At 37.2% G+C, this 25852-nt stretch overlaps 3 protein-coding genes across 3 annotated transcripts; 1 reads left to right on the forward strand and 2 right to left on the reverse strand.

Moving 5' to 3' along the window:
* Positions 1–1027: 1027 nt before the first annotated feature.
* LOC139975809 (uncharacterized) lies at positions 1028–9956 on the reverse strand. The gene is made up of 7 exons (XM_071984004.1): positions 9807–9956; positions 8336–8468; positions 6563–6784; positions 5620–5762; positions 4690–4735; positions 3409–3563; positions 1028–2618 (listed from the first exon to the last, which is right to left on the reverse strand). Exons 1-7 carry the CDS (start codon positions 9818–9820, stop codon positions 2513–2515), a joined length of 819 nt encoding a protein of 272 aa, XP_071840105.1. The 5' UTR covers positions 9821–9956; the 3' UTR covers positions 1028–2512.
* Positions 9957–9979: 23 nt separating this feature from the next.
* On the forward strand, positions 9980–14506 carry LOC139975810 (phosphatidylinositol N-acetylglucosaminyltransferase subunit P-like). Its single transcript, XM_071984006.1, has 4 exons — positions 9980–10199; positions 11130–11202; positions 11932–12050; positions 12476–14506. Exons 1-4 carry the CDS (start codon positions 10121–10123, stop codon positions 12595–12597), a joined length of 393 nt encoding a protein of 130 aa, XP_071840107.1. The 5' UTR covers positions 9980–10120; the 3' UTR covers positions 12598–14506.
* Positions 14310–25556, reverse strand: LOC139975808 (AP-2 complex subunit mu). The gene is made up of 11 exons (XM_071984003.1): positions 25400–25556; positions 22769–22872; positions 21786–22051; positions 20914–20996; positions 19899–20034; positions 19551–19689; positions 18881–18997; positions 17827–17962; positions 17492–17589; positions 16673–16784; positions 14310–16062 (listed from the first exon to the last, which is right to left on the reverse strand). The coding sequence occupies exons 2-11, from the start codon at positions 22840–22842 to the stop codon at positions 15928–15930; spliced, it is 1296 nt and encodes a 431-aa protein (XP_071840104.1). The 5' UTR covers positions 22843–22872; positions 25400–25556; the 3' UTR covers positions 14310–15927.
* Between the last annotated feature and the right edge of the window lie 296 nt (positions 25557–25852).

The raw sequence follows: 25852 nt of genomic DNA on the forward strand, positions 1-25852 counted from the left end.
CTCGATTAAGAAGAGTAAACAAAATTTCACTGTATTTGTCTTGAAGTAGGTTTTTGTTATGTATCCTTCAACAAACGAAATTCATGTCTGTCTAGTCTTCCTCTATACAACAAGTACAAGGAGCACTAGTTTCATTGAGCAATTGACATGGTTGAGAAAGTAAGTTAGCCCAGTGTACAGTGGCATAACATGCCTGTTCTAGGAACTGTGGATCGGGTAGGGGTGTAAACGCGCTCACACGATGTGTTGTTTGTGTATTGTTACGAAGTGTGCGTCATGTAAAGTTGCAGTGCTACTGCGCGTGTGCGTGTTTGTGCGAGTGTGCGTGCGTGCGTGAGTATGTGTTTGAAATTTGTTGTTTTCGTTGGTTCTGTCTTTACGTTCATTTACCGTAATTTGAGTTCAGTCGATATCAAGAACGCATTGAAGCAAGATGTATTTTCCAGTGTTAAACCAAAGATTTTATGTAAGTTGTGTTTTTATTGATATAACGTTGTATATTTGTTGCATACATGATTATTTATTCTGTATGATTTGGATTTATGTATTTATTCTTCAATAATTGACTTATTCATTAATCGATTTCCTGATTGTTTAATTACAAACGTATGTTTCGTTTTTATTTATTTAGTTACCAGATTGACAGACTGACAGATTAGCAGATTAACAGATAGTTACCAGATATCAAAGCTAATAAACCACGAATCGACTCAACATTTCTTCTGCGTTGAATAATCTTTGGATTACAGGAATACGGATTAAAGAAATCTATATTGATTTACAAGGGGCACAAGCTAGCTAGTGCATTAATTGGGGCAGAAGTGGAAAAATCATTTCAAAAAAAGTTTCGTAAGATTTTAGTAGAAACATATCCAGAATAGTGAACAGCAGAGATCTTCCACCAGGTCACTTGTGGTTGTAGGGGAAGGGAGGGTGGAGGGTTGGTCAGCACAAGTTGGTGAATGTGAATGAGGGGCCTGAAACATATATACTCAGGTGAGACAAAAAAATATTAACAAAACTCAACTTTGCATTCTCATTGCTTTTCATTCATTTAATTGCTGCTATTACTGAATTTATACTGAACATCACACTCCCAATACAGTAACATACCCTACACCCCTCACCCTCCTTCAACATTTGCATCCTACAATAGGCCCCTCGTCTTGAATTGGTTCCAAATGTATGAGAAGTACATATATATAAAATAATACAGTATCTCCTTAGGGATAACTTAAACATGCATTAACTCTAAGATACTTCATTAACTAAATCAATGGGTAAAAACATAACAATCATAAAATTAAAGTTATACAATTATTAATTAAAATTATGATAAGTTTTTCATTTGTTTTAATTTATTAAAATTTAGTAAAATTGTATGGATACTACAAACTTACAACTATATCAAAGGTAAAATAACTTTAGTGCACTATTTAAATGGTCCAACTTTCTTCCGTGCCACAATAAAGTTTTGCTATTAATATTTCCAACAATCTCGCATATCACCGTTCCCCTCACCATCATCAATGCAAAGTCATGTAATCCTAAGATCAATTTCCATTCTGGCCAAAAATTGTCTTGCTCCTAGTTTCAAATTTAATTAAAATTTTAATCAGCACATTGCTTTTTAGACAAATGCAGTCACAGTCATCCCACATCCTACCTTTGAGAAACATAAATAAAACCTCTTAGAAAGCTGTCACACATTTTTCTGCATAGAAACATCAGTATAACTGCTTATTGGACTCTGGGGGCATCTTTACCAGAGATCAGGAAGTTGTACCTTCCAACCCTGTAGCATTAAACTTCTTCCATTAGGAAAAAGATGAAACAACTGTTGTGTGTCTAATGAAACATGGTTGCCGCGAAGCATTTTCAGGTGCACGGAAATAAAAGTATTTGTAATGGACAAGTCCTTAACATACCAGATTGCTTCCAATTTTAAAAATCAATGTATTTGTTGGGCCATCTCCTCTATTATCTAACATAAAGTTATAATCTTAATGCTTAAGAAAACTAGCAGATTTGGACAATTGCAAGTAAGTGACAGAAGGCTTAAACCAACAGTCGGCCAACTATAGGGCACGACCCACAAGAAGGTCGGCAAAAAAACCAAAAAAAATTTGGTGGGTAGCTAGCTGGATTCTTCCAGACATCAGAAAATTTGTCTGCAGTTTTTGGAGCTTGGTGATAGAGCTTGATTAAGTTGCTGTTTTAACATTAACCTAAACTTTCATGCAATGAGCATGGATTCTGATAGGTGGCTTAAAAGTGTTGTGGCTTAGTCCTCATGGAAGAATACTGGCGGTAAAGTTTGCTGATAGTTGGCTTAAAAACCAGTGAGTTTTGCCAGTTTTAAGGTACATGACTGATCAACAAAACAAATGAAAGACAAATATTTTACGCATCCTTCGTCGAGCGGTGTCGTTCAACCTGGACAGGCATTCTATATATGGACGGAATAGCATTAGTCATCTGTAAATGCTTTGACTGGGAAAAAGAGGAAGAACTACGATATAACGCAGCCCTCTCTCTCTACTGTAAATGCTTCATCATCAGACGGAAGCCTTGATATGCCATCTAACATCATCAGTTGAGGCACAGCAGCAAAAATCCTGCAACATGTACAAAATATTGGCATCATATGTAGATATACAGACACTGAAAAGTGTTGACTACTTTAACGATGTAAATGCAAATTATAAAATCCCGACTGATTTAGGGAGGGACTGAACCTTTCTGGAAGGGTCGGTAGCAAACAAAGGCTTTTATAAAGGAGAGGAACCTGGGGTTGTTGAATTTAGACATCAAATGGTAAATTATTTCTGAGGCATATTTTAGACCATAAATTCAGGTTTATAATTTAGGACCCCTGTTTATGAATCCCCCCCCCCCCTTTTGCATATTTGCCCTTGTTGCATTCCTCTCCCCCAGCCCCTTTTCACAACCTACTGACTTCCTATGTACACAGAATGTGCCTAATCAGTCTTTAAATTCTACTTCAACACTACCTGATCACTTTTCAGATTCAGAGCAGATTTCATGGGTGGATCCTGGTTCCCATTCCCCCCCCCCTTCCCCATCCCATCTTATTTTCCTTCTTTGTTTTTTCAAACTTAAATTTGGTTATAAACATCATTTTTGTACATAAAGTCATCAAAACAAGGGAAGTTTGTTATCATGCTTCATCAACGGGATTATCTACCTCTCATGCCCTGCTATTTCGGTAAGTTTGGTATCCAGATTGATATTTGCATCCCTGCCTGTGCACCTCCCCTGCCCCTCCCCTGTCCCCCTTCCCCCATCCCACACCAACCTTTGAGAGGAACATGATGGAACATGTGTGAGGTATTGGACAGCAATTTGCCATCAGTGCTTAATGTCATTTTTCCTGCCATGACTTACCTTGCTCTATAGGAGGGCTCAAAACATATTGGATTCCGTCTTAAGTCTAACGACTGGAGCATGGGATACTTCCTCAAGTATTTGATACCGTCGAAGGAACGAATTGAGTTGTCAGATAGATTCATATTTTGCAGCAGTGTACACTTTGGAAGCTTCTAGAAAGCAGGCAAAAATCGTTTACACATAATTAGTAAACGGCACAGTTAATGCAAATTACAAAGATGTAGTCAAGAAAGGAACAGTAATTAAACGACTAAAACAATTTGAATTTCTTCATAACCAATTGCAAGAAGTCTTAAAATAAGGAACAGAAGAATTTTTGACTGTGAAGACAATTCCACTCGGATACATGTCTCTAAAGAGAGCATACTTAATGAGATTTCAATGACTGGATTCTTGACTCAGAAGCAACATATTTATGCCAAAGACATGCTACAAAAAGAAAGAACTTGGTCAAATTTGGTCAGGCTGTTGAAACCATTTCTTTCCACCAATAGAACCTTATTTCTAAATGGAAAATTATTTTTCAATCATTAAAGTCTGTTGTAAACTTAAAAAACATAAGCTTGACTGCAAAGAGCACAGCACACAGACCAGTAATACAATAGACTAAAGCAATTTGCACATTCCTAGTAACAAATTGCAAGTAGAGATAAATAAAGGAACAGAATAAATTTTTACTGTGAAGATCACACCACTTGAATGTAACTTAAAGCAAGCTTATTTCAGTGAAATTGAATCAAGAGTAACATATATATGCCTAGATATACTATGATGGATGCAATCAGTCAGCTTGCTAGAACCATTTTCATTTCACCTAAATAACCATGCTTTTAAAACAATTTTTGAAACAATTTTTGTATTTGTTACTTTACTCTATAAACATGAAGAAGGATGTATCAATTTATCATGTTTTTAAACCTTCAAGCAAATAAGTTGATTTTGAATTTTTGTACTGTTTACTAAATCAAAGTAAATTTCAACACAAAAATGCATATATCCATCTGGCATTTATATTTTAACAGGCAAAAAAAAAATTTAATTCCATTTTCATATAATTAATTAGTTTACAATTAATCGTTTCTACAATCACTAATAATGGAAAATGACTTGGTGAAATGATGTTACCCTAATAAAAAGCAGCCACTTCTGTAATTGCATTTCTGGTCAAAAGTTTGTTTCAGAAATTATAAATATGTAAAAAAAAAGTGATAACAGAAACTTTCTGGAAGAAAAGGGGAGGGGGAATGATGTAAGCAGACATGATAAAATAGAACTTACTGTGAAACTGGAGACATAATTTTGGCTAATATTCAAGGTGATGCAACTATGAAGAGAAAGAAATACCCCATATCATTAATGAGAAATAACATAAATGTGGTTCAGTGCATATTGTATGAACCCACTTAATTTATTCTAGTATTAGTATAAATAATAATTAACTCCATCCCTCTCCCAACCCTCCAATCTACTAATTAGTAAACAAGAGATCAAATACATGAACAATTTATTTTATTAGATTTGAAGGTATATTAAATGTTTGAGTTAGTACATTTTGCATCCAATCCATACAACAGGATGAAAAGCTCACATTAACAACAACTATCAACACGTAAATCATCTTAACTTAAAAATACACAAAACTCTAGGGTTTTACATAACAACATGTTTTTCATCTATGGTAACAGAGATACTCTACCTATTAATACAAACTGTTATTGCTCTATCACCTTCTCCCTAACTACATCCAATAGTCATGTTCATGTCCAACAAGCACCTTGTCAGGTAGCCTGCATATTTCCTATTTCAGCAGTTGTCTGACACATGGAATACAGGGATTAATTTACTGTTCAAATTTTGTGTAGCAAATACTCTGGATCTTACATGCAAAAACTGCTATGCATCTTTACACTTGTATAGCAACTTGACCCATTTTGAATAGCAGTTTGCGATGTGATACCAGACAAAAGATTCCCTGGGTTGCAGCCAATGCACCCGTTTTAGATACTTCTTGCAAAATCTCCACCTACTCTTATAATTTGAAACTTGACAAAACCATTGACACTGTCTAAACATGAATGTCTACCATTGAAATGTTTCGATTCAATCAGTAAACCCAATAAAAACTCGCCTAAGAATTAGTCATTCCGTTGAATAAAAGCCTTACCCTGCCCCGCTTCAAACAGTTATCACCACCACCCCAGACGTTACCGTGGAAAGTTGAAGGATCTGAGATCTTGTAAGTTGTCATCCATCAACTGAATTTCTTCTGCCGAGGACAACCGTTTCAGGATCGAATGGAAACTTTCTACTTGGTAATCGTGTGCGAGATCTTGATAAGATAGGTTAACTCTCTGTGGATGAAAGCAGTATATAAACTGAATGATAAAAAACATTGTAACTTTAGTTGCTAAATATTGCTTATATTTAACATGACTAGTTTGCAAATGTCAAAAGGTTTAATCGTAATCATGAAATTACTGTTATCTAACTGAAATGGATGGTAATGGTAGAAATTGGGTTCAAATGTGTACCCACCTGATGTAGTGGAGAGAGGAGTGTTGCGGGCTGAGTTTTTGTATACTTTTCCAATAGAATAAATTCAAACACAGAAAATGGAGATTTCTTTGTTCTAACATGTGATTTCACAAGGTGTTACACACTAGTTTAGTCATAATGATGCACTCTGTAGAGACATTTATAAAACTAAATCAAACCAAGATTGGACGTTAAGCTGTCATCTAGTCTATGGACTGTGGGATACAGGAAGTTTAATGATTCTACTGTAGGGAGTTCAATGTAACGTAAGAAGTTCATGAGATTTACAAATCAAATGAGTAAACCAGTAATAAACAGTAAATCAGAGAAGACAAATATGTAGGAGAATAGGAAGTCATTCCAGTAAGGAACCCGAAGGTACTGTATGTCTTCTGTTGGCATGATGAGAAGATGAGGGTCTTGCCTAAAAGCAAACAAAAGTAGTTTTTGCAAGACTATCTTCCAATTATCACATATTTATATTTAAGTGATCAACCATCCAAAAGTCACATCTAACTTCATGCAGTACAATGCATTGACTAAAATGCAATTCCAGTCAAAATAGTTGCGCATGTCATTTTCACCTGAAGAGTTTTTTTTACTCAAAAACACTTACCAAAGCATTCTCCCAATTCTCTAGCTCTTTCTGCTGTTCTTTTCTCTGTGAGCCTTTTCTATCGTGGTGGATGTTAGTCCCCTGTTCATCTTTGACATCGTAAAACACTTTATCTTTTACCGGAGGACCCCTTCGTACCCTCGGATTCCGAAGCTGATCGCCGGTGACTTCATTACTCCGGAGGTCATGCCATAAAGAGTAGCGGTAACGATGTGATGGTAACTGGTGGAAAGAAAAATTTAAAAGGCAGACCAGTGAAGCTTGAATGCATTTACGAAGGAAAAAAACCATGGAGTTACTGTTAGCAGGCCTAGAATTTCACAATTTTAACCCATTCTGGTGCTTAAAAATAAACTTCTCAATGGCATTTTCCTGAATTACAACACACACAAGTTACTATAGAGGTTTTTGAGAGCAACTCAATAATATTTGCTGACAATAATCAGGAATATTGGTATTATGTTATGTACGAAAATCATGCCGATTCTTTGACATATGATTGTTAAATGACTTACCATGTATTTCAGATATTTGCCTTTATCTGGAATTGTTAGCTTTCCACTGTCACCGTATTCATTTACATATCAGCAACTTGGGATTGATGAGGGAGAGATTACTGTGATAGAATTTTTACTCAGTGAATCCTAATTAACAAGTAATTGACCTATTCGTAAAAAACTGACAATTTTGTTGGCCCAAAATATTATGCGTTGTACACCACACCTTTTTTATTCATATTTTAAAATCAGCCAATCATATCATCTCTATCATGTGACGTCAGACATAACAAACCACTTGTTTCGCTCCTTTCATTGATGTACTAGGCCTATACTACTAGATGTAACTAAGCGTTGCGTTTTTGTAATTTCCTTTAGGCCTTCACATAATGCAAACTGCCAATCAAAAACCTCCAAATGAAGCAAAATATAATGATTATTTTAGTAATGATTTCTTTGTTTATATTGTAAATTTTGTACACTTAAGTTTCACTATACTACATTTTAAAGGATTGAATTTTTAACTGGAAAGACGGTTAAGTGTTGCTGAATAAACTGATCTTTGAACAATGCAATATGCAAGCTCATTTTAGAACATTCCTATAGGACTATACTGCACTGTACTGTGTACACATATAATATATATCGTTGGGACAGTCAGTAATCCACAAATTTCACAGGTATTGCCCAGTACTGAGGCAACCCAATGTGACCTATGCGTATGTAATGGAGATAATGTTTATCAGCATGGCTTATTAATGGTATACAAGCATCACTTTTTTGGGTGATATTTACACGCAATATACTCCTTTAAGTAATGTCTTTGGACAAGAAATTGCCAGTGAGGTTTTCTACAGGAAAATAAAGGCCATAAACCGGAATATCGAGGCCTGGGTTACTATGATTTAAACTATTAGTCAAGAGGTTAAACATTTGAAACAGGTGACAAACTGTGTAAGGTTAGACAGGATTAGCTTTCGACTTGTTCACGTCAATTGGTAGAAACCAAAAGTATTAAATAAAGAGAAGCAACCTTTAATTGCCAAATTTTGACCGGTGTGATAAATATAAATTGGTTGTTTCATGTATAGGACAAACTCCCAGAATGGTCACTGCAAGCATTTTCCTTGACAATAAAATATAATTTGGGAAAAACTGATGAATTTAACTACTCTTTTTTCTCTGGAAAATGTTAAACATCTATTACATTAAGGGAGAAAGAGAGGAGGAAGGATATGGAAGGAGGTGATGAGTGTTAAGAGGTCATGTGTCTTACTGGAGGCAGTGGCTTGGCTTTCTCTTTCTCTGTTATATTTCCAGCAGTTGTGATGGTTATAACTGGAATGCCTTTACTTGTGGGAGCTGGAACTGCGATGAAAGTACTTGAACCTTCCGTTTGAATTATTGATCTGTGGAGGTAAAGTAAACATACAAATACAATGATTTTATTGTTCTATTTTGATGTGAAATTCCACCACTAGGGTTAATAAACGTTTCCTTTATTGATTGTTGACAAAATTGAAGGATGTGTCTTTAGGCATAACTTAAATATAGACCTTATAAACTTGCTATATATGGCACATATTCTCTTTTCTTCATTTATTTTGGGCAGCATGTATATTTTGTCCAAAACAGCTAACACCGGCAAGTTAAAGCCCACAAAGAAAAAATCATCTTTCTATTAGCCCTTAGGCTATGTAGGCCTACAGATCATGTACATTATTACAATTAGGAATAAAAAATTGGCCGTGGCTATTCTTACGACTAGTCGTAACAATTATTTATAAACTATTCTTACGACAAAGGCAAATTCAAGCGCAGTAAAGTAAATAAAGCAATTGCGCATGTAGTAGGGGTAACCCTAACCCTAACTTTAACCCTAAACCCTAAACCCCAATCCTAACCCTAACCGGAAATTATTGTTACTCCTGGTCGTAAAAAATAGTTCTCCTGTCATAAAAATAGCAACTGCGCATGCGTAGTCGGAAATTATTCTTACGAACAGTCGTAAGAATAGCCACTTTGTAAAAAATTTCTGCCTTGAATTTTTCCAATAACTTTCTAGAGCTTGCCATGCTCAAAATTGTTTCAAGCTATTCAGGAGTAATTTTACAATTACAGTGATAGTAGGCTAGACAACAAGGATCATGTTCCATTTTCTGCTGGTCAGAATATAGGTATCTGGTATGTGTGCAGAATCTAAAACAGTTGTTGTACTGAGCGTTGTAGTAAGGTGGTAAGACATGGAGGTGGAGATAGTAGAGGTGTTTTGTAATGGAGTATTTTCTCTCCATTTAAGAGTAGTAGTAACTTGTTACCTTCTTTTTATGTATCTGTATTATGATACTGGCTATAGGGACTTATAATTGTATGTATTTTTGCCTCTCTCCTTAGAGTAAAAGCATTTTTTTCAGGAACCGAACAAGGAGTAAAAAAAGCAGAGATAAACTACTCCATGTCTAATACCTAAAAAGCATGGGTGACCATAATTTGACTAATTTCTATCATATACCGATGGCCTTAAAAGTTTACATTAGCCTAACTTTGACCTAGGCCTATACAACTTTACTAGGCTATAGCCTAAGCTAGCCTGATCTAAATTCATTCAGTCTATACGAGGTCTGGTGTAATTCCCATTGGCTAGACCTAAGCTAGGCTTGGCCTAACAAGTAACATTAACAATAACACAAGTTTACCTAAGTTACAGTTACACTAACAGTAACAGAAACAGGTGCAGTAGCACTTACTCAATTTCGCTCATGATAGCTTTTATCGCTCTCCGGTTACATTACACATTTTAGTGCGGAATATTATGCCTTCCTTTCTTCTTGTTTTGGAAAAGGTGTATAACTTAGAACAAGAACATTTTGCTGTCACTTCGTCAGATATGTTAGAACTTAGAAGTCAATTTGTGGTGTAGAATGTAGATTGCCAACTTAGTTGTGATTACACAGTGACGTAATTGTCGTCTTGGCGAGGACGGTATCGAGAATGCACAGTAATGTTATTTCCCGACTAGGTTGAATTTGTGTGCAGGACCGGTTGGATCTTTCACAGAACGATGGCAAGCAACCCTGGTCCTACTCCTGAACGTGCAATATATGGATTCGTCCTATTTTTGTTTTCCTATGCAATTTTTGGTAAGTTTCTTGTATTTACATTATAACCGTGTAAACGATAGGCCCGTGACATATATGTAGATACCAGTTACGCGAAACACTTCCTCCCAAAACTGTGACTAGAGGCTAGTCTGTGTTTGGTATGTTATGGTGTTATACCTTACGTTAGACCACAATTTTAAGAAACCTCCTGAACATTTGCCAGTAGCCAGATGATTTGTGAAATTTCAATCGCTATTACAAGTAACCAGTCTATTTTCTGAAGGCTATGGCCTTTGTGGGAAGGGAAGAGGTACATACTGTAGTATTAGTAACATACATGGTTAGGCTGTTTACAAATTAGATAGGGAAGAAACATATTACTACAAATGAGGGCTTGTAATTCTGACCTATTAAGAATGAAATTTTTCAACTGTTTTCATGTTGTTTATACACTAAATGCATGGTGAAGTGGTAAGAGTGTCCATCCCACAACCTGCAGTTTAAAATCCCAACAGGGACCAGAATCTCTTTCAAGACCTATTAAAAATTATAGCTTTGCAGTGTAACTGAGCAAATTCTACCATGGTTTGGTGTTTGAGGATTTAGATTTGGTCCCGTTCTTTTTAGAGGTTTCCAAATATCTTCCCTCACCATGGCTGTACTGCAGTGATGATGCATTGGCCGGGTGACTAATTGCCTCTCTCAGTTTTTGTGAAAGTGGTCAAATACAGAGATACAATCTTATCCATTGGATGGGCACTTGAGTGGAAGTCCCAGGAGCAGGAATGGATGGGACGTAATGTAAACATGCTAAACCTCATTCTCAGGACACTAATCAATAAGAGAAGGCTTGTGTTGATCCAAGACCATAAGGCCTACAAGTAATGGGAGGGTTTGAAATCAGCTTGTGTTTGCATCTTCACCCTTGGAAACTACTAAACTATATGTCCAATTTGTTAACTATTGCAGGAATATATCTCATTTGGGCCTTTGTACCACAAGCTTGGTTAACAGCCATTGGGCTTACATATTGGCCTCAGAAGTAAGCAAATTTTCTTTTACGATATTTCTTAATGTCCCCCCCCCCTTCTGTTATCTTTAGATGTTTGAAATCAAGTAAGGTCTTATTCTTTGCAGAATAGTATTTAAGTGTTTAATAGCATTTAAAGATCATCAGAAGCCTAATTGCACCAACATTTAGTATTCCTAATTTGCAAACAATTTGCAAAGTGCCATCCTGAATTTTCCAACCTTTAAACAGTAAATCATTTCAAGACTTTACGGTATGTCAAATTAAATGTAAGGATAAGAAGTTCTTTGAGGGTGGAAGTTAAAAACACAGAAGCTTCTTCAAGATTGAACAGTAATTGACTTGCAGCATATTCAGGGATAGTAGGCCTACTGATGACTTCAATAAATTCAACATGTTGTCTATTGCAATTTATATCCATCACACTAGTAAGTACAGTAGATCTTAATGTGTTATGCAGAACATTTACCACATGACTATCTACTGTACAATACTTTCATTGTATGTTGCCTAGTGTCAGATGTACTGCTTGATCCCTCAATGTCTCAGTTATTTGTCTAAAGTTTTTTAATAAAATCTGGCACGTGCAATGTTCTCAATGTATTCAAGAATTGAAGAGCACATTAAACAATATCAGCTTGATTCAAGGAACCAGTTGCAGCTAACGTATGTGATCTTGTGATTTCCAACTTTCATTTTCTTATTTTGTTTCTTTTTTCCCCCTTCTCTCTCCTTTTGTAGATCCTGGGCGATTGCTATTCCAGTATATTTCAGTGTTTGCATCTTCTTTCTCTACATCTTCTATACAGCATACAACTTTACAATCACCAAACCACTCAATTCTATTCATACCATTACAGGTTTGTGTCAGTCCGACTAATTACAAACAGTTTCTTAGTAGTGTTTCTTATCAGTGGTAAAGTTATAGAATAAAATATATAGTAATTTGTAATATTTATAAAAAAATGTGTCTCATTTTAATAATTTATTGCTTGATTTGGATCAACACTTTGTATGGATTTTCCCAATTCTTGTATTAAAAGTATCAACCACAAGTGATTTGCTGCTTTTAAGAAATAATAATGTAAATAACTGATCAACCTCACTGCTGTCATGTATGGATCACTTGAAATCTGACATACCGCCCTCTGTTCTTGTGCTGTTTATATCCTGGAATGTGTTTACAATAAATAAACAGACTGATGGCGTCCTGTCAAACATTACAACTGCAGTGTTTGATTTCTTACTTGTATTTTGGTCACAATTTGTTTTCCTTTTTCTTCAGATAAATATGCAAAGCCTGTCGTAAGCGAAGATATGACAAATAATTCGGTTCCACCCATTGGTGACCTTTCCATCTCTGAGGTGAATAGAAGATTGTACCAGGTACAGCCCACTGACAGATGAAGGAAGGATATATCTTCCTTGAGAAAATTATGCAATTCTTATCAGGGAGGTTGTTACTCGCTGTGTGCTTTGCACAGGTAGAAGTTTAAACTGAAACACGGTAGTCTGTTGTCAATATAATGACACTACGCACTGCTACTATTCAGTTACGATTAGGGTTATTAATTTGCATACATCTGGACCACCCGGAATACTTTGTGTTTCTATCTTTGGTGAACCTCCAGGTGAATTCAACAAAATTTTGTAACATGTCTAGATATTTATATATTTCTGACAGTAGAAATAAATATGATGCAGTAGTGTTAAAAGTGCTTATATTCCTTCCAGCATTTTGTTCTTTCATTTAGATTGAGCTTTTTAACTTCAATTTGTGGTACAGTACCGTTTAAGTACCCTCCTAGTCACATTGTTCTCTCCCCACAGAGTGGAGAGGGCACCCTCTACTTTTGGCCCTCCTTCTAACAGATAAACAGAGCATGTATGATGCTGGATAGAACAAGAAATAGATCATTAATACTATTACTGATTGTTGATTGATTATTACAGGCTATTGCTCATTATTCTTGTTGCTTGACCTATTGGATCTGTATAAAGTATCATCACTCTACAAGTAACACCAAGTTTTATGTAGAGCCATGCCAATTTGGCATAGCTGGCCTGCGTTAGAATTTAACGCCACCGAAACTTGTCAAACCCTTTTGCTCAGATTGGGAGACCCCTCAGGGCATGGGGTAGCCTTGAAATTTATTGTTCTAAGACACAACGTTACTTTTTAATAGGTAGCTTTAGATCACAGACATGGCAAATTGTAGTTTTTATTATATTTTCAGTCATGAAGGAAGGACAGTGTGCACAGCCGGGATTGCTTACAACATCCAAACTATTTGTTTTCAGAATAATGAAGCATAAGGAACTTAATAAATTTCAGTCCATATATTAGTGTGTATTTGTGTCAAACTTGTACCTGATTATAATGTAGAACACCAATAGCAGGGATTATTAACTAGATTTCAAAAGCAGAGGATGCTTGGTTGGAATCTATAAAGTGATAGGTTTATTTAGCACTGTTGTACCAACCATTGCATAGAACTCTTGACAAAACATAGAGGTGACAACAGAGGCCTTTCAAAAGTCAGGTCCGGATATAGTGTGGGAACTGTTCCCTGACAAAACCACACTTTCTGACAGTTTTCTTACATGGAGATGTGCAATGACAGGAATTTTCAAAAATCCTATTCTGCTGTATTTTGAGTTTTTTTTCATTTTGACCAGGCAATGACAGTTGAATGTAACTATAACTAAATGGTAGAGGACCTACCAGTAAACTTTCTCTCAAAGTCAACCGCGACCATAGTCGTAGTCAGAACTGTCTAATTCTGTGCTGCTAGTCTACTGACAGTCTGTGTGCATTTATTCACAAAGATAATTGCCAGGAAGTTTCAAAATTCACCATTCTGTTGGAAAGCTGTAATTTACATTATGTTGTTCTGACAGATAATGGTACTGCTGATGTATTCAAACCTATGATGAGTTTATTTACATAATTTCACCATATTTGGTGAAGTGAAATGTCTGATCTTTTCCAAGTCACGGCAAATTTTGGTTCAATTGAGCCGTTATGGCGACTTCAGTGCAAACTAAAGTTAAGAAATAGTGGGTCTGTCTTTGTACATAATGCAACAGATATCAATAAAATACACAATATGGAAGAAATGTTGTTTAAAGATCATTTTTATTAATTCCATGATTCCAATTAAGTGAGGGAAATAATCAACAAAAGGTCGCAAATTGTATAAGACAAAATTATGGAGATGAACTAGGGTGCACAACTTAAAATTGATGTCATTACGATTCCAAAAAATGTCTCCCAGTAATTATGCTAAAGCCCAAACTACCATGGGAGAGGGAACCTGAAATTCTGTCTAGATAAATGAAGACTGGTGCATAATAACACCACATTATTCCTTCCCCTCCTTCCTTCCCCACCCCCTCGTTCTACCTACTGCCTACCTAAAGCCTCTTCTCTACCCAAATTTCCAAAACATTTGAGATAGGAACGGAAACAAATGAGTCGTCAAAATATTGATGAAATGAACACACACATTCAACAGAGTAGGGGGAGTTTACATAATGGAACTAGTATGTTCTAACAAGTTGAAGAATTTACCTGACCGATTTAGTTGTAGCATCTTCAGTCAACCATACATTGAATACCAACATTAAATTTGAAAATAAATGTATTTTACTTCTGCTATGTGCTGGTGTGCAAAAACTGAAAAACTTGTAAAAGATTTTCTCAGTGTTTCCATGCGCATGGATCTATAGACTCCGGATAGGACCTTAACACCAATCAGGCATGTTATTCAGAAAGTGGGTAAGATTCTTCACAAGAAAAATTGCCCTTGCTGAAGGCACTCCCTAATGAATAAAAAAGTTTCTAATGTTAACTTGTATGGATTTACAGAATTCTGATGGGAAGTTGACATAATAGGCATAATCTTAACAAAATTAGGCATGGTTCTTCAAAAGAAGAATTACCCTATGCTGAAGTCATTCTCTAATGAATGAACCACAAATAGTCATGTATATTCATTTGACTATTATTCACAAACACGAATGTCACACCATTTAAAAGCTCTTTGCTAATCATTATAGACAATGTGTATCAACATCTGTAGCATAGGAGGACACAAAAGAATCCTCTGAAAATTTTTCTTTCAACTGCTGCAGATTTATTCCATATTTGACTGTAACCTAATATTTAACTCATACAGAGGAACATATGTCCCGAGTCCAGGGTATAAACAAAATTATTCAGTTTCAATATTGATATTTACATCTGCTGCTTGATCTTCACAATCCTCTTCCCCTCTAGACACATATGGCTTATGTTATTCAACTGTCAAGTAGAACAGCCAAAAAAAAAAAAACAGGGGTCGCCATTTCTTAATATGAGGAGATCACAAGGGATTACACTGAGAAAGCATATAATACTGTAACAAAATAGAGAAAATTCAACTCAAATATTTGTTTTATATTCAATAAATCTTGAAAACTGTATGGTATTAGTGATCTGGATAGATGATGTGTATAATTTGTTAGCTAACGATCGTTCCCATAGAAAAGCAAAACACTTTCCTATCGGCACGAACCGACCGTTCCATATCCAAAATTTAGAATGTTAAAACTTTCCTTCAACCATAATCATAGGTATGTGAGAAAAAATGGTATGGGATACCATATCAATGTACACTTGGGGATGGGGGGGGAGGCACAGTGGGGGCATGGGGCACAGAAACAACTATATGGTATTTAAGAATGATTGTAAGGTCAGGAACGAGTCTCGTAAAGTCCGCTTCGACTGATGTACCGCACCCACTTGATGACGTCGTGGTCGCTGTAATTCAGTTTTGCCTCAAACACCTTCAGATACCGAACCTTCAGACCAGAGGCAGCAAAAGGTACCTGTACGAAGAAGAAGTTTAGAACTGATTAACAAATATTAAGGACACAACTCATCTGTGAAGACACAGGAACTTCCACCATCTTCCCGGGCTCATTGGAAATAAGACAGTTTAACTGCTCCAAGAGTTCATCGTCATTGTTAAATATCGGACATTGAGACGTGGGAGGTGTGTCACGGTTCAATTTGTTGATCAAGAGAGGACCAAAATGAAGATTTGTGGTACCTGATATAAAGTATGGAAGTGGTTTTCTTTTTCTCTTGGAAATGTGAGCAAAAGAGGGAGCAATGTTACTTTTGCAGCCTAATATTTTACGGACTGTTGAACAGATTCTGAATTTTGAATAAGGATAACCATGGCCAATAAACTAATGCTGTAGGTAACATTAAGTCAGTGTCGTGGCTTGAGTCACTAGATTTCAGACACAAAGTGGACCGGAAAAACCTCCTCAAGTCATTTCCCACAGAAACAGTGAATCAAGTCTACGAGTTAAATAAACTTGGGGAAGATTACTGGCAATGGCTCAACTCAAATTTAAAAGTGACTCATGACAACTCTACATTAGGTCCCCAAGTTAACCAAGTTCACATAAATGATGATAAACAGTTTACCTCAAAGTTCATGGAGATCGGTGGCCTGGCCCACTTCTTCTTGTCGTTGGTCGGGAGAAGCTCTATCTCAGCACTGATCTGAGACTCCTTCATGCCACTCATTCGCTTGATTCTACAAAAGAAATGGGTTTTTTAATTATCAGCAACGTTTGAATTAATTACACTAGTGGCTGTTTTGAGCGCTCTTGGGTCCTGCTTCCCTGATCCAAAAGCCTCGGTTAAAAGCTCTGTCGTGACCCTCAGCTTGGTAAACCTTAGTTCTAGGGATTGGGAAGATTGTGACCTAAGGATAACCTTAAGCTTTGTGTGGTTTGTCAAGTCAGGGATTTGTGCAGTCACTGTTATTGTCACAAATTTCCATGATGGATGTGATACAGATTACGTTACCAGAAGAAGCTAATGAGTAACCCATGAATGTGTAACAAGTACAAGAAGGAAGGAAAATTAGCAACAAAAAAATGCCAATGGACAATGTAAGGAAGTGCAAAACATGATCAATATGGCTTTCTCAGTGTGGTTTGCCACTTCCCCATCCATGACCCCCCAACCCATTACCCTGCCCACCCATTATAACCCATTACCCTTCATCCATCCATTACCCCCAGCCCATTACCCTCCCCCCCCACATATTATCCCCAATCCATTACCCCTCCCCCACCCATAACCCCTCCCCATTACCCCTCCCATTACCCCAAACTATTATCCTTCCCCCTCCCATTCCCCACCTTCCCCTGGCATATCACTCTATAGAGTTCATGTTGCCAAAATCACCAATGTGAAAAAGTTTGCTCAAAGAACTAATTTTTTCCTTGTACTTACTTCCATACTATGGCATTCTCGCTGGCTTTATACTTGGCTTTTCCTCGCATGCAGAGAACTTGCACACCACTTGTGTTCAAAGGAGTTGGAATGCGTACCTGCAACCAGGAGAAATAAATGTGTACATCAAATTTCATATTTCAAAGGAAACAAAACTAAGAATGTGAACGAAACCTGTGTCAGGTCCTGTCACGAAATATGTCAGTACGTTTAATTTCCATAAATTACAGTACTAGATTGTTGACATATACACACTGAAACAGATATAAACAGACAGACACACACACATGCATACTGACTGACATGGCTAGAACTCTATATAACTCATCAATTACCTCAATCTTTTGTCCTAGGGTGGATGGCTTAAAGCAGGATTTCAAGACAACCTTGACTTCCATCTTGGTTCTTCCAACCTCTCGTACCAACGGAATCACCCGGAATGGCAGACTGATGTCCTTGGTGGTGCGGTACCTGGGAGGAGAAACAAACAAGTGACAGACAGTTCCAGTTAAATGCTTGAACAGTCTTATAGTGACTGGGTGTGCCTTCCAGGCAGGAAACAGGGGTTAGCCAACACAGAAGGAAACATTAACACAGGGATTTACCATGAAAGGCAAACAGTGAGCCATCCTTGTAGTGGATGGACTTCCTTAATATAATACTGACATCTTTGGAAAGACCTCACCTTTGACCGATTGTGGGGCACCTCTCTTTCGTGAACTGCAGTTATACATTTCTACATTTCAGTGGTGCGACATACAGATTGAATGAGATATAGAAAACCAGGCGCTGAAGAGGGCAGTATCCCAGGCTTACAACCAAGGCAAAGGGCAGCAAGTTGTTATGTTCCTATTATCATCTGCCTTTTTATTTTTTTTAAACTTTGTAAGCTATACAGGCATGCCCCCCCCCCCCCAACACACCAAGAGAAAACAAAATATGAAAGAGCATTACAGACAGTCAGTTGTCGTCGTTGATACAACTGAAGTGACAGTATACTTCATTCAATTACATACTAATCCTTTTGTATTCTTGTTAGATATCAACAAAAATATATTTATTTTCATTATTGTATGAGATCTGTGAATTCTGTTAAAGGAATGTAAAACTGTCTTGAGGTTGTTCCAAACCCTGATGGTTGATTTAGATTTTGCACTGACTATCGCAAAGTAAATACCATCACTAGAACTAACTCTAATCCTATTCCTAGGGGTAGATGATTGCATTGAAAAGGTCTTACAGATAGCTAGCTGTCACGTAACATTATAGGGAGTGGTTGTAAAATGGAAAGGTTACAACTAACTGAGACTTGCTATCTGTGACGCTGCAACTTAATAAAAAACATCCATGCATCTACTTCAATGTTGAGATGAGAGAGGTCAAACTTACTTCATGAGTTCAAACTCTCCATCTGGAGGTATGAAGCTGATGCTCCTCTCCGATTCAAACTTACTGAGTTTGACACATTGATGGAAAGTGCAGTCATCTATAGCAATGGAGGTTTTACTGTCAAGAAAAAGGAAACCAATGCAATTAGCAAATTTAAGGAGGCTCAATACTTGAGTACTGCACATGGATGAGATGGTGAGGGGAAAGAAGTCTCAGTGAACTGCCAATACGATTTCAGGCTACATGACATATAAACATAACAAACAAAAAGTGTTAACATCTCTGAAGGTGCCATGAGAGGGTCGTTGGATGGAGGGTGGGGGCGGTGGCATTGGGAGGGGGAGATGATAAGAATGAAGAATCCCACTTGGAAATATATCAAAAATAAACTGTGATAGATATGTCCAACTAATATGTCCAACAAATTTTATGTGGAAACAAGACGCAAGTTTGATAATTAATGAATTGATAAAACATAAATCTTGTAGCTCAATTTAAGCCTCAACTTGCACACAATAGATAACATGCATGTAGGTACTGACCTAAGTTCATAACATTTATTTCTTACTTATATAGCGGACAACTCTGCCGTGGAAAAGTTATTATTCAATTGACATAGAGCATCACCTTACACAACCATCTTTTAAACAACCACCCAATCTGTATTTACCTCTTGTTTGGGTCAGCGTCTCCCTTGCCCTGTTTGTCGAGTGTGATCTTGTCGTTCATTCCAAACTTGCACTCGGGCATACCGCTGAGGTAACTCTTCATGACCACACGACCAGCAACGTGTGCACTCAACACTTGACCTGGTCGGAGAAGGAGGAGAATAAAGAGACAGAGACAGGTAAATGATCGGAGGGGACCGAACGGCTGATTCTCTCATAAACAGGCATATTCATATCGAAAAAACACCGGAAATGAAAAACAGGATGATTCAATTATTTATGTGGTGTTTTGCAAGGATCAGTGAAAAAGCAGGCAGTGATGGCGGTTAGTCTTTGGGGATTTAATTTACCTTGTGGCGACATCAAAAGATTGACATTTTCCAAGACGTCCAAAAACAGTTCGTTTCTGCGGTACTTGATGCCTTCCCGTCGCCATCCGATTTGACCTGTGACCTGGTTGGTGATCTGGGCTTGTTCTTCCTTGGTCTAGGAATATCAACAAAAATACCCAAATTATCCAATTTTATCACAAGTATTCGGATGACATGTTACAAAGCATCGTTCATTGTCACAATGCTCTGCTATAATTACTACCACTGATTTCTCCCTTACAAAAAAATTCAGTGTTACATTTAGATTCAAGAACTTGGCTATAATACAATAATCCATTCAAAGTAAAGTATTACAACACAACCATATGGGTAATTTTCAATTTTTTTTCTAATAGTACGCTTGCACACTGCTCTCTCATAACATGTTTCAAAGCACTTGTACTGACTGTTTGAACATTCTGAACCATTATCTAACAGAGGCAGGACCCTCACACTGCTTATACTGCCACTACAAATGCTTTGAAGTACGATATTGAGGGTATTGTATACATATATTTATACAGTATGCAGTAAGCAGAATGTGATTCACCAAATATTGAAGATAGCATATCACTTATAATACAGTCAATTGTAAAATGAATTCACAAAAGTATAATCAAAAGCCTCAAGGGTGAAACTAATATTTCTTGGAGCCACTACCTATGTTTGAAGTGATCACAGGTTCATAGGCTTTTGGTGAGACCAGGGACTAATGTATAGTAGGTGGTATTTCTCTAATCTATTATACTTCTTTTGTAAAGGACTATCATGCAGCAAACAAGGTTTGCTGTAGAATTTATTTTTGCTATTTAAAATTGCATCCGGCAGTACTTGTTTGGCTATGCACTGTTAAGTGTGAAAAAAGTACAATGTAAGGACACCCAATACTAGTAGAGATAATCTACTGTATATGATGTATCATGTCCCTCTGTTAAAGGCCAAGATATTATATAACAAAAACCTAAAGAGACTTACTACTTAGCATGTTACTCACCACAGATTTAACTCCTTGCTGTGTAATGTAAGTCTTTAATATACCAACATCAGTATTTTGTGGGTAGCCATAATCCAGAATTTCTGGAAAGATGAATGCAAATTTTAATTCCTTGTACATCGAAGCAAATCCATGAAATAAATGTAAACCATGATATGTGTACAATAGAAGTTAAAAGACTTCCTCGTGAAAGCAAACCTAGTATAGCATAGCATGCACTGAAGTGTACCATTCTGATGTAAACGCTAATTGTAGGGACAATAATGTGACATATCTTGCAGAAGGTACAACAAAGCTACAATGCCTTCTCACAAACCGTAGCTTGAGAACCAAGTATTAAAGTTACTCCCAGACAAAATATGTGGATCAGAGGTCAATTATCCTTTACTTGAGGTTGCACCCAAATGTTTTTAGAACTTGTTCATAACTGGCCCATTTTCAGAATCAAAGAAGGTAGTGATTGATTAGTTTCATTTTGAATAATGAGTAAATACATCCAAATAATTCAGTAAAGTGATGAATGAAAACAAAATCTATGACTTTTTGAGTCTAAGTTTATAGCAAAAAACTTTTTCAATGTCCTAATTGGGTGCCAAACTTATGTAGAAATTATTTTGAAACCTGTCTTCAATGCGAAGAATACTGAACAATGCATCCGTCCCCTCCAATATGAAAGGGATGAAACACACAATATACAACCACCTACAAACAACTTTTCAAAAAAATATTGTAGCTGACACAAACAACTGTGATTTGCACCTTAAATATATGCAAAACTTAATTATCTGCCTGTTTTCTATCTAGCTTATTTAATTTTGTCAGATGAATGTTTTCCTTTACAGGAAAAGACATGTTTTAGTCCAGCCACTCACCATCGAGTAGTTCATATATTAGAACAAAGTTGTTCTTGATGTTGTCTTCTGTGACCTTTCCAAAATATGACCCCATGACCTCCACCACTTTACTCAAGAATTCAAAGACCATGGATGCATTCACATTTTGTCGCGTTACGCATGCGAACCAGATGTTGCTACGTTTGATGTGGAAAAATGATGTTCTAGCTAAATTGGTTACTGGTGACCGAACTTGCTGCCTTGCGTGGATCACATTGACTCTGAAAGCATCGACAGCATTACGTCTGGAATATAAAGGAAAATGAAGACTTCATCTCGAACACTCGTGAAATATGTGTTTGTATTATTTGCGACAAGTGTGCGTTTAAGGACTGACAGTACATTACTACACCCCCAACTCACTCCCACCTCTCCCCCACTCCCAACAAACAAAGGTGACACAGAAAATACCTGTAGACAACTTCAAAAAGCCCAAGTGTGAAGCCCAAGTTGAAACAGGTTAACTTTGGGGGGGGGGGGGGCTACAACAAGTTGACATAGCAAAGCTGCTTGGTGTTGTATGTACAGTAAAGGATATCACAGCACAGAGAAGATTTTTTTTTTTACATTGTAGAGTTCTAAACCACATTTTCAGAGAAAAACAGGCCTACTGTAGGAAAAGTTATCCTACCAGTTATAATCATAAATAAGTGTTAAAGTTCATATTACTCTACATTACGGTCACTCATACTGAGAATTCAGACCGCCCATTACTTAAAATACACTCAGAACTGTTTGAGCAGCAATGTTTGTCTATCTGAATGAATGCCAATCAAACCATATAAGATCTGCAGCACTTACAAAAATATAAATTCATTAGTCAAGAAAACTCCTGGGAAAAAGTAAATACTGTAACAGGGTTTGCAGATGCAGAAAACAACCAAAACCTATGTGAAGTTGTTAATAAGGCTGCATCCCTAATTTATCTTGTAACCCTTTTAAAGTAACTGTGTCAAACTCACCCAATGTCATCTCGGAATATCCTAGAGATAAGGACTTCTCCTTTATGATTGTAAACAAACAACCCCCCAATCATTTTTCTTCTCTTGTTTCTCTATGGTTACACCTGTCAATTGGAGAGAAGAAATGTACATAGAGCTCATACAAAATTACACTTAGTTGCAAAGAGATAATTTCTTTCTTATCAAATCTGATTATTATATCAATTTCTTAAGACTAAATATTGAGAACAAACACAGGGCTCCAAAAAACTATTGGCTGTGTTCCCGGGGGTCCTTATTAATTTATTTGGGCTACCTAATCTCGTAGCCGAAAAGCCTGTCTGGCAACTAATGTTCATGCAAATTTGCAAACTTCCTTACCGTGCACTTAAAATAAATTTTCACTATTGCACAAGTCAGCTAATGGTAGGATAGAATTTTTTATTTAACTGAGAAAATTGATGAAATGTTGTTTGGTTTGGATTTGGCTATTAAACTTCTAATGTCTTATTTATATACATGAAATCAGTTTCATTCATCCCAGTCATTTTCTAACATATCTGCAAATTAGTTTGTGATTCCTTTTGATTACCTTTAGACTGGTAGCCCAAGTGTTCTGCTAAGTGTTGAACGTAGCTGGTTGAACAGAGTAACAGGGCTCGAATTTCGTAATTTCTAGGGCAGGCCAACTGGCCTTGGAATACATGTTTTTGGGGAGGGCATCAAGGCCAGTGGGGAGGGCAGCAAGGCCAACGCTGAAATTGTGAGCAGGGCACCAAGGCCACTTTGAAAAATGATGTGAAGAATGTCTCAATTTGTAACCTGTTTTATTTTCAAACCGCCGCGTAACACTCCTCCATGAAACAGCATTATTATTATGAAATTCATACACAACGCCGAAACACTGTCGATAATACAACTTAACTGCATATGCTTCCAGTGTACAACTCTCCACTACATAATTATTCGGTCTTCCTACTCCCGCCTGAAATTGGGTGTACTTGTAATTGCCAATAGTGGCACACCCTCCCGAAATAATCCTGTGTAACTTGACTCTTCTGGGAATTTCCCAGATTCTACCAATCACCTCGCATTCATGTAGTTGTTAAGCCAATAAGCGAGCACGATTCTGTGACGTCAATCAGCCAAAGCTGTATAATGGTACTACTGTGTGCAGGTGTGGTTTGACCGTAGCTGCTACTGGTTGTAAACATTTTCGAACTTTCTTTCAATTTACGATAAATACAGGTATGTTATACATACATATACGTGAATGATATGGTTAGGAAGCTAAACATGTTCTCTCTCGGAATATGATGATTTTGTTCACATTGTTGTCCCTGGAATAATTTCTTCGCGATTCTAGAAACACTGTATTGCATTACGACTGAATTTCCCACTGAACTACGTTACGAAAATGCAATGATAGCCCGCGGAGCGGTCGTATATTAATCAGTTGGATAGGCTCACATTCGTGTACCGTTAGAATGCGGTACGTTTTCACACCAACTACCAAGGTCAGTACTGTGACGATGTTCAATTTTCGATCACAGTTCGTTATTCACGTCCTGTGACCGCGATACGCTAGCATGCTTTTCATCATTTTCCGCGAATAATAGCCACGCTTTTTCGGAACATATGATTCGTTTTTTTGTCATTCTCAAAGTCGCATTTGTCCAATGCCTATTCCTGCAAAAGGCACGGAGGCCAATGGGTAAAAAGGGCAAGGCCAGTACTGGCCTTGATAGTAGTAATTTTCCCTTGGGCATCGCGGCCAGTGGCGAGGGCACCCGCGGCCATGGCCGCCGCTTATTTCGAGCCCTGCAGAGTAATGAATCATACTACAGAAGGGGAGGGATAGGCTAGTATTTTTCAAAATAAGTTGCACACAACACCATTTCATGCACATCAATTTGGTGAGGAATATGACAGTCCATTTCTAAAGTTTAAAATCCTACAGCAGAATAATGCAATGGCTGCTTGTGCACTAAGGCTGCTAGGCTTTATGTTCACATGAAAGGTTCAGAAATATTTTGAGATGTAAATGTGTCGAAGAAGTCATGTGTATCCCCAGTTGTGTTATTTCTTATTCTCCCTTCTTCTGTGTAAATAAGCAGCATTAAATACACTTTCCTGGGAATGAATATTATTTGTGGTATTGCAAAATATTCTTGCGATTATCAACTGAACTAGGCATAGGCCTACCTGTGCACTTAGGCATAATACTGTACTACTAGAACAGTTTGGATATGCTTGCCTGTGGAAATGCTTGCCTGTGCAAAGTGCCATTGCCAGCATTAGCCTAATTTATAAACAGTAATACAATTTACGTCTTATTTTATGGCTTTCATAAGGACAGTTGTATGAGCTGCTAACGAATACAACATTAAACCAGCAGTAGTAAACTATTGTGGTTAAATATTTTGGTTACATTGCACTGTCACATGTTCAACATTAGGAATAGGATACAATCTAGTATTAGGACCATTCTGTACGTGGACGGACATAGGCTAGGCCTAGGCGCTAATCATATGCTCACATAGGCTAGCCTACGACTAACTAATTTAACACTAGCAAAGAATAATATTATTCAGTTGGTTCGGCAGTCAGCAAAGTACTGTATAATGATAATGAGGAGTGCTTTCAACGTACCATAAAATACCTGGACTATTCCAGTCGACGTTTTCGGGTGGAAATATTCAAAATGGCCAAGAGTAATTATGTACACTTCTTCGTTCTAAATTGTCATAATTTTGTGGGGCGTATCTATGATGTGCCTGTCACTTGTGATTGACCGGCTTGAAGCTAGCAGCCATTAAGACCAGCCTACTATAGCAGCTAACAACAGCAGACCAACCATCAGCTTTGCGTTGCGCACGGTTTGGCCACAGTGGTTACTACGTTTACGTGGTTACGACACTAACGGCCTAACAGATCCTTACAGGATGACAGATCCCTAGCAGTCACTAAGAGCAGACAATAGTAGCAGAGTCTCTTTGTCAGAGCCCCCCTCCCCCCGTAGGAGGTCCGATGGAAAAAGGAATAAAGTAGTAACGATTTTTCACGTTTTGAAATTATTGAAAACCTTGAATGATGATTCATTTA

Source organism: Apostichopus japonicus, chromosome 11, assembly GCF_037975245.1.
Source record: "Apostichopus japonicus isolate 1M-3 chromosome 11, ASM3797524v1, whole genome shotgun sequence".
Taxonomy (NCBI): Eukaryota; Metazoa; Echinodermata; class Holothuroidea; order Aspidochirotida; family Stichopodidae; genus Apostichopus; species Apostichopus japonicus.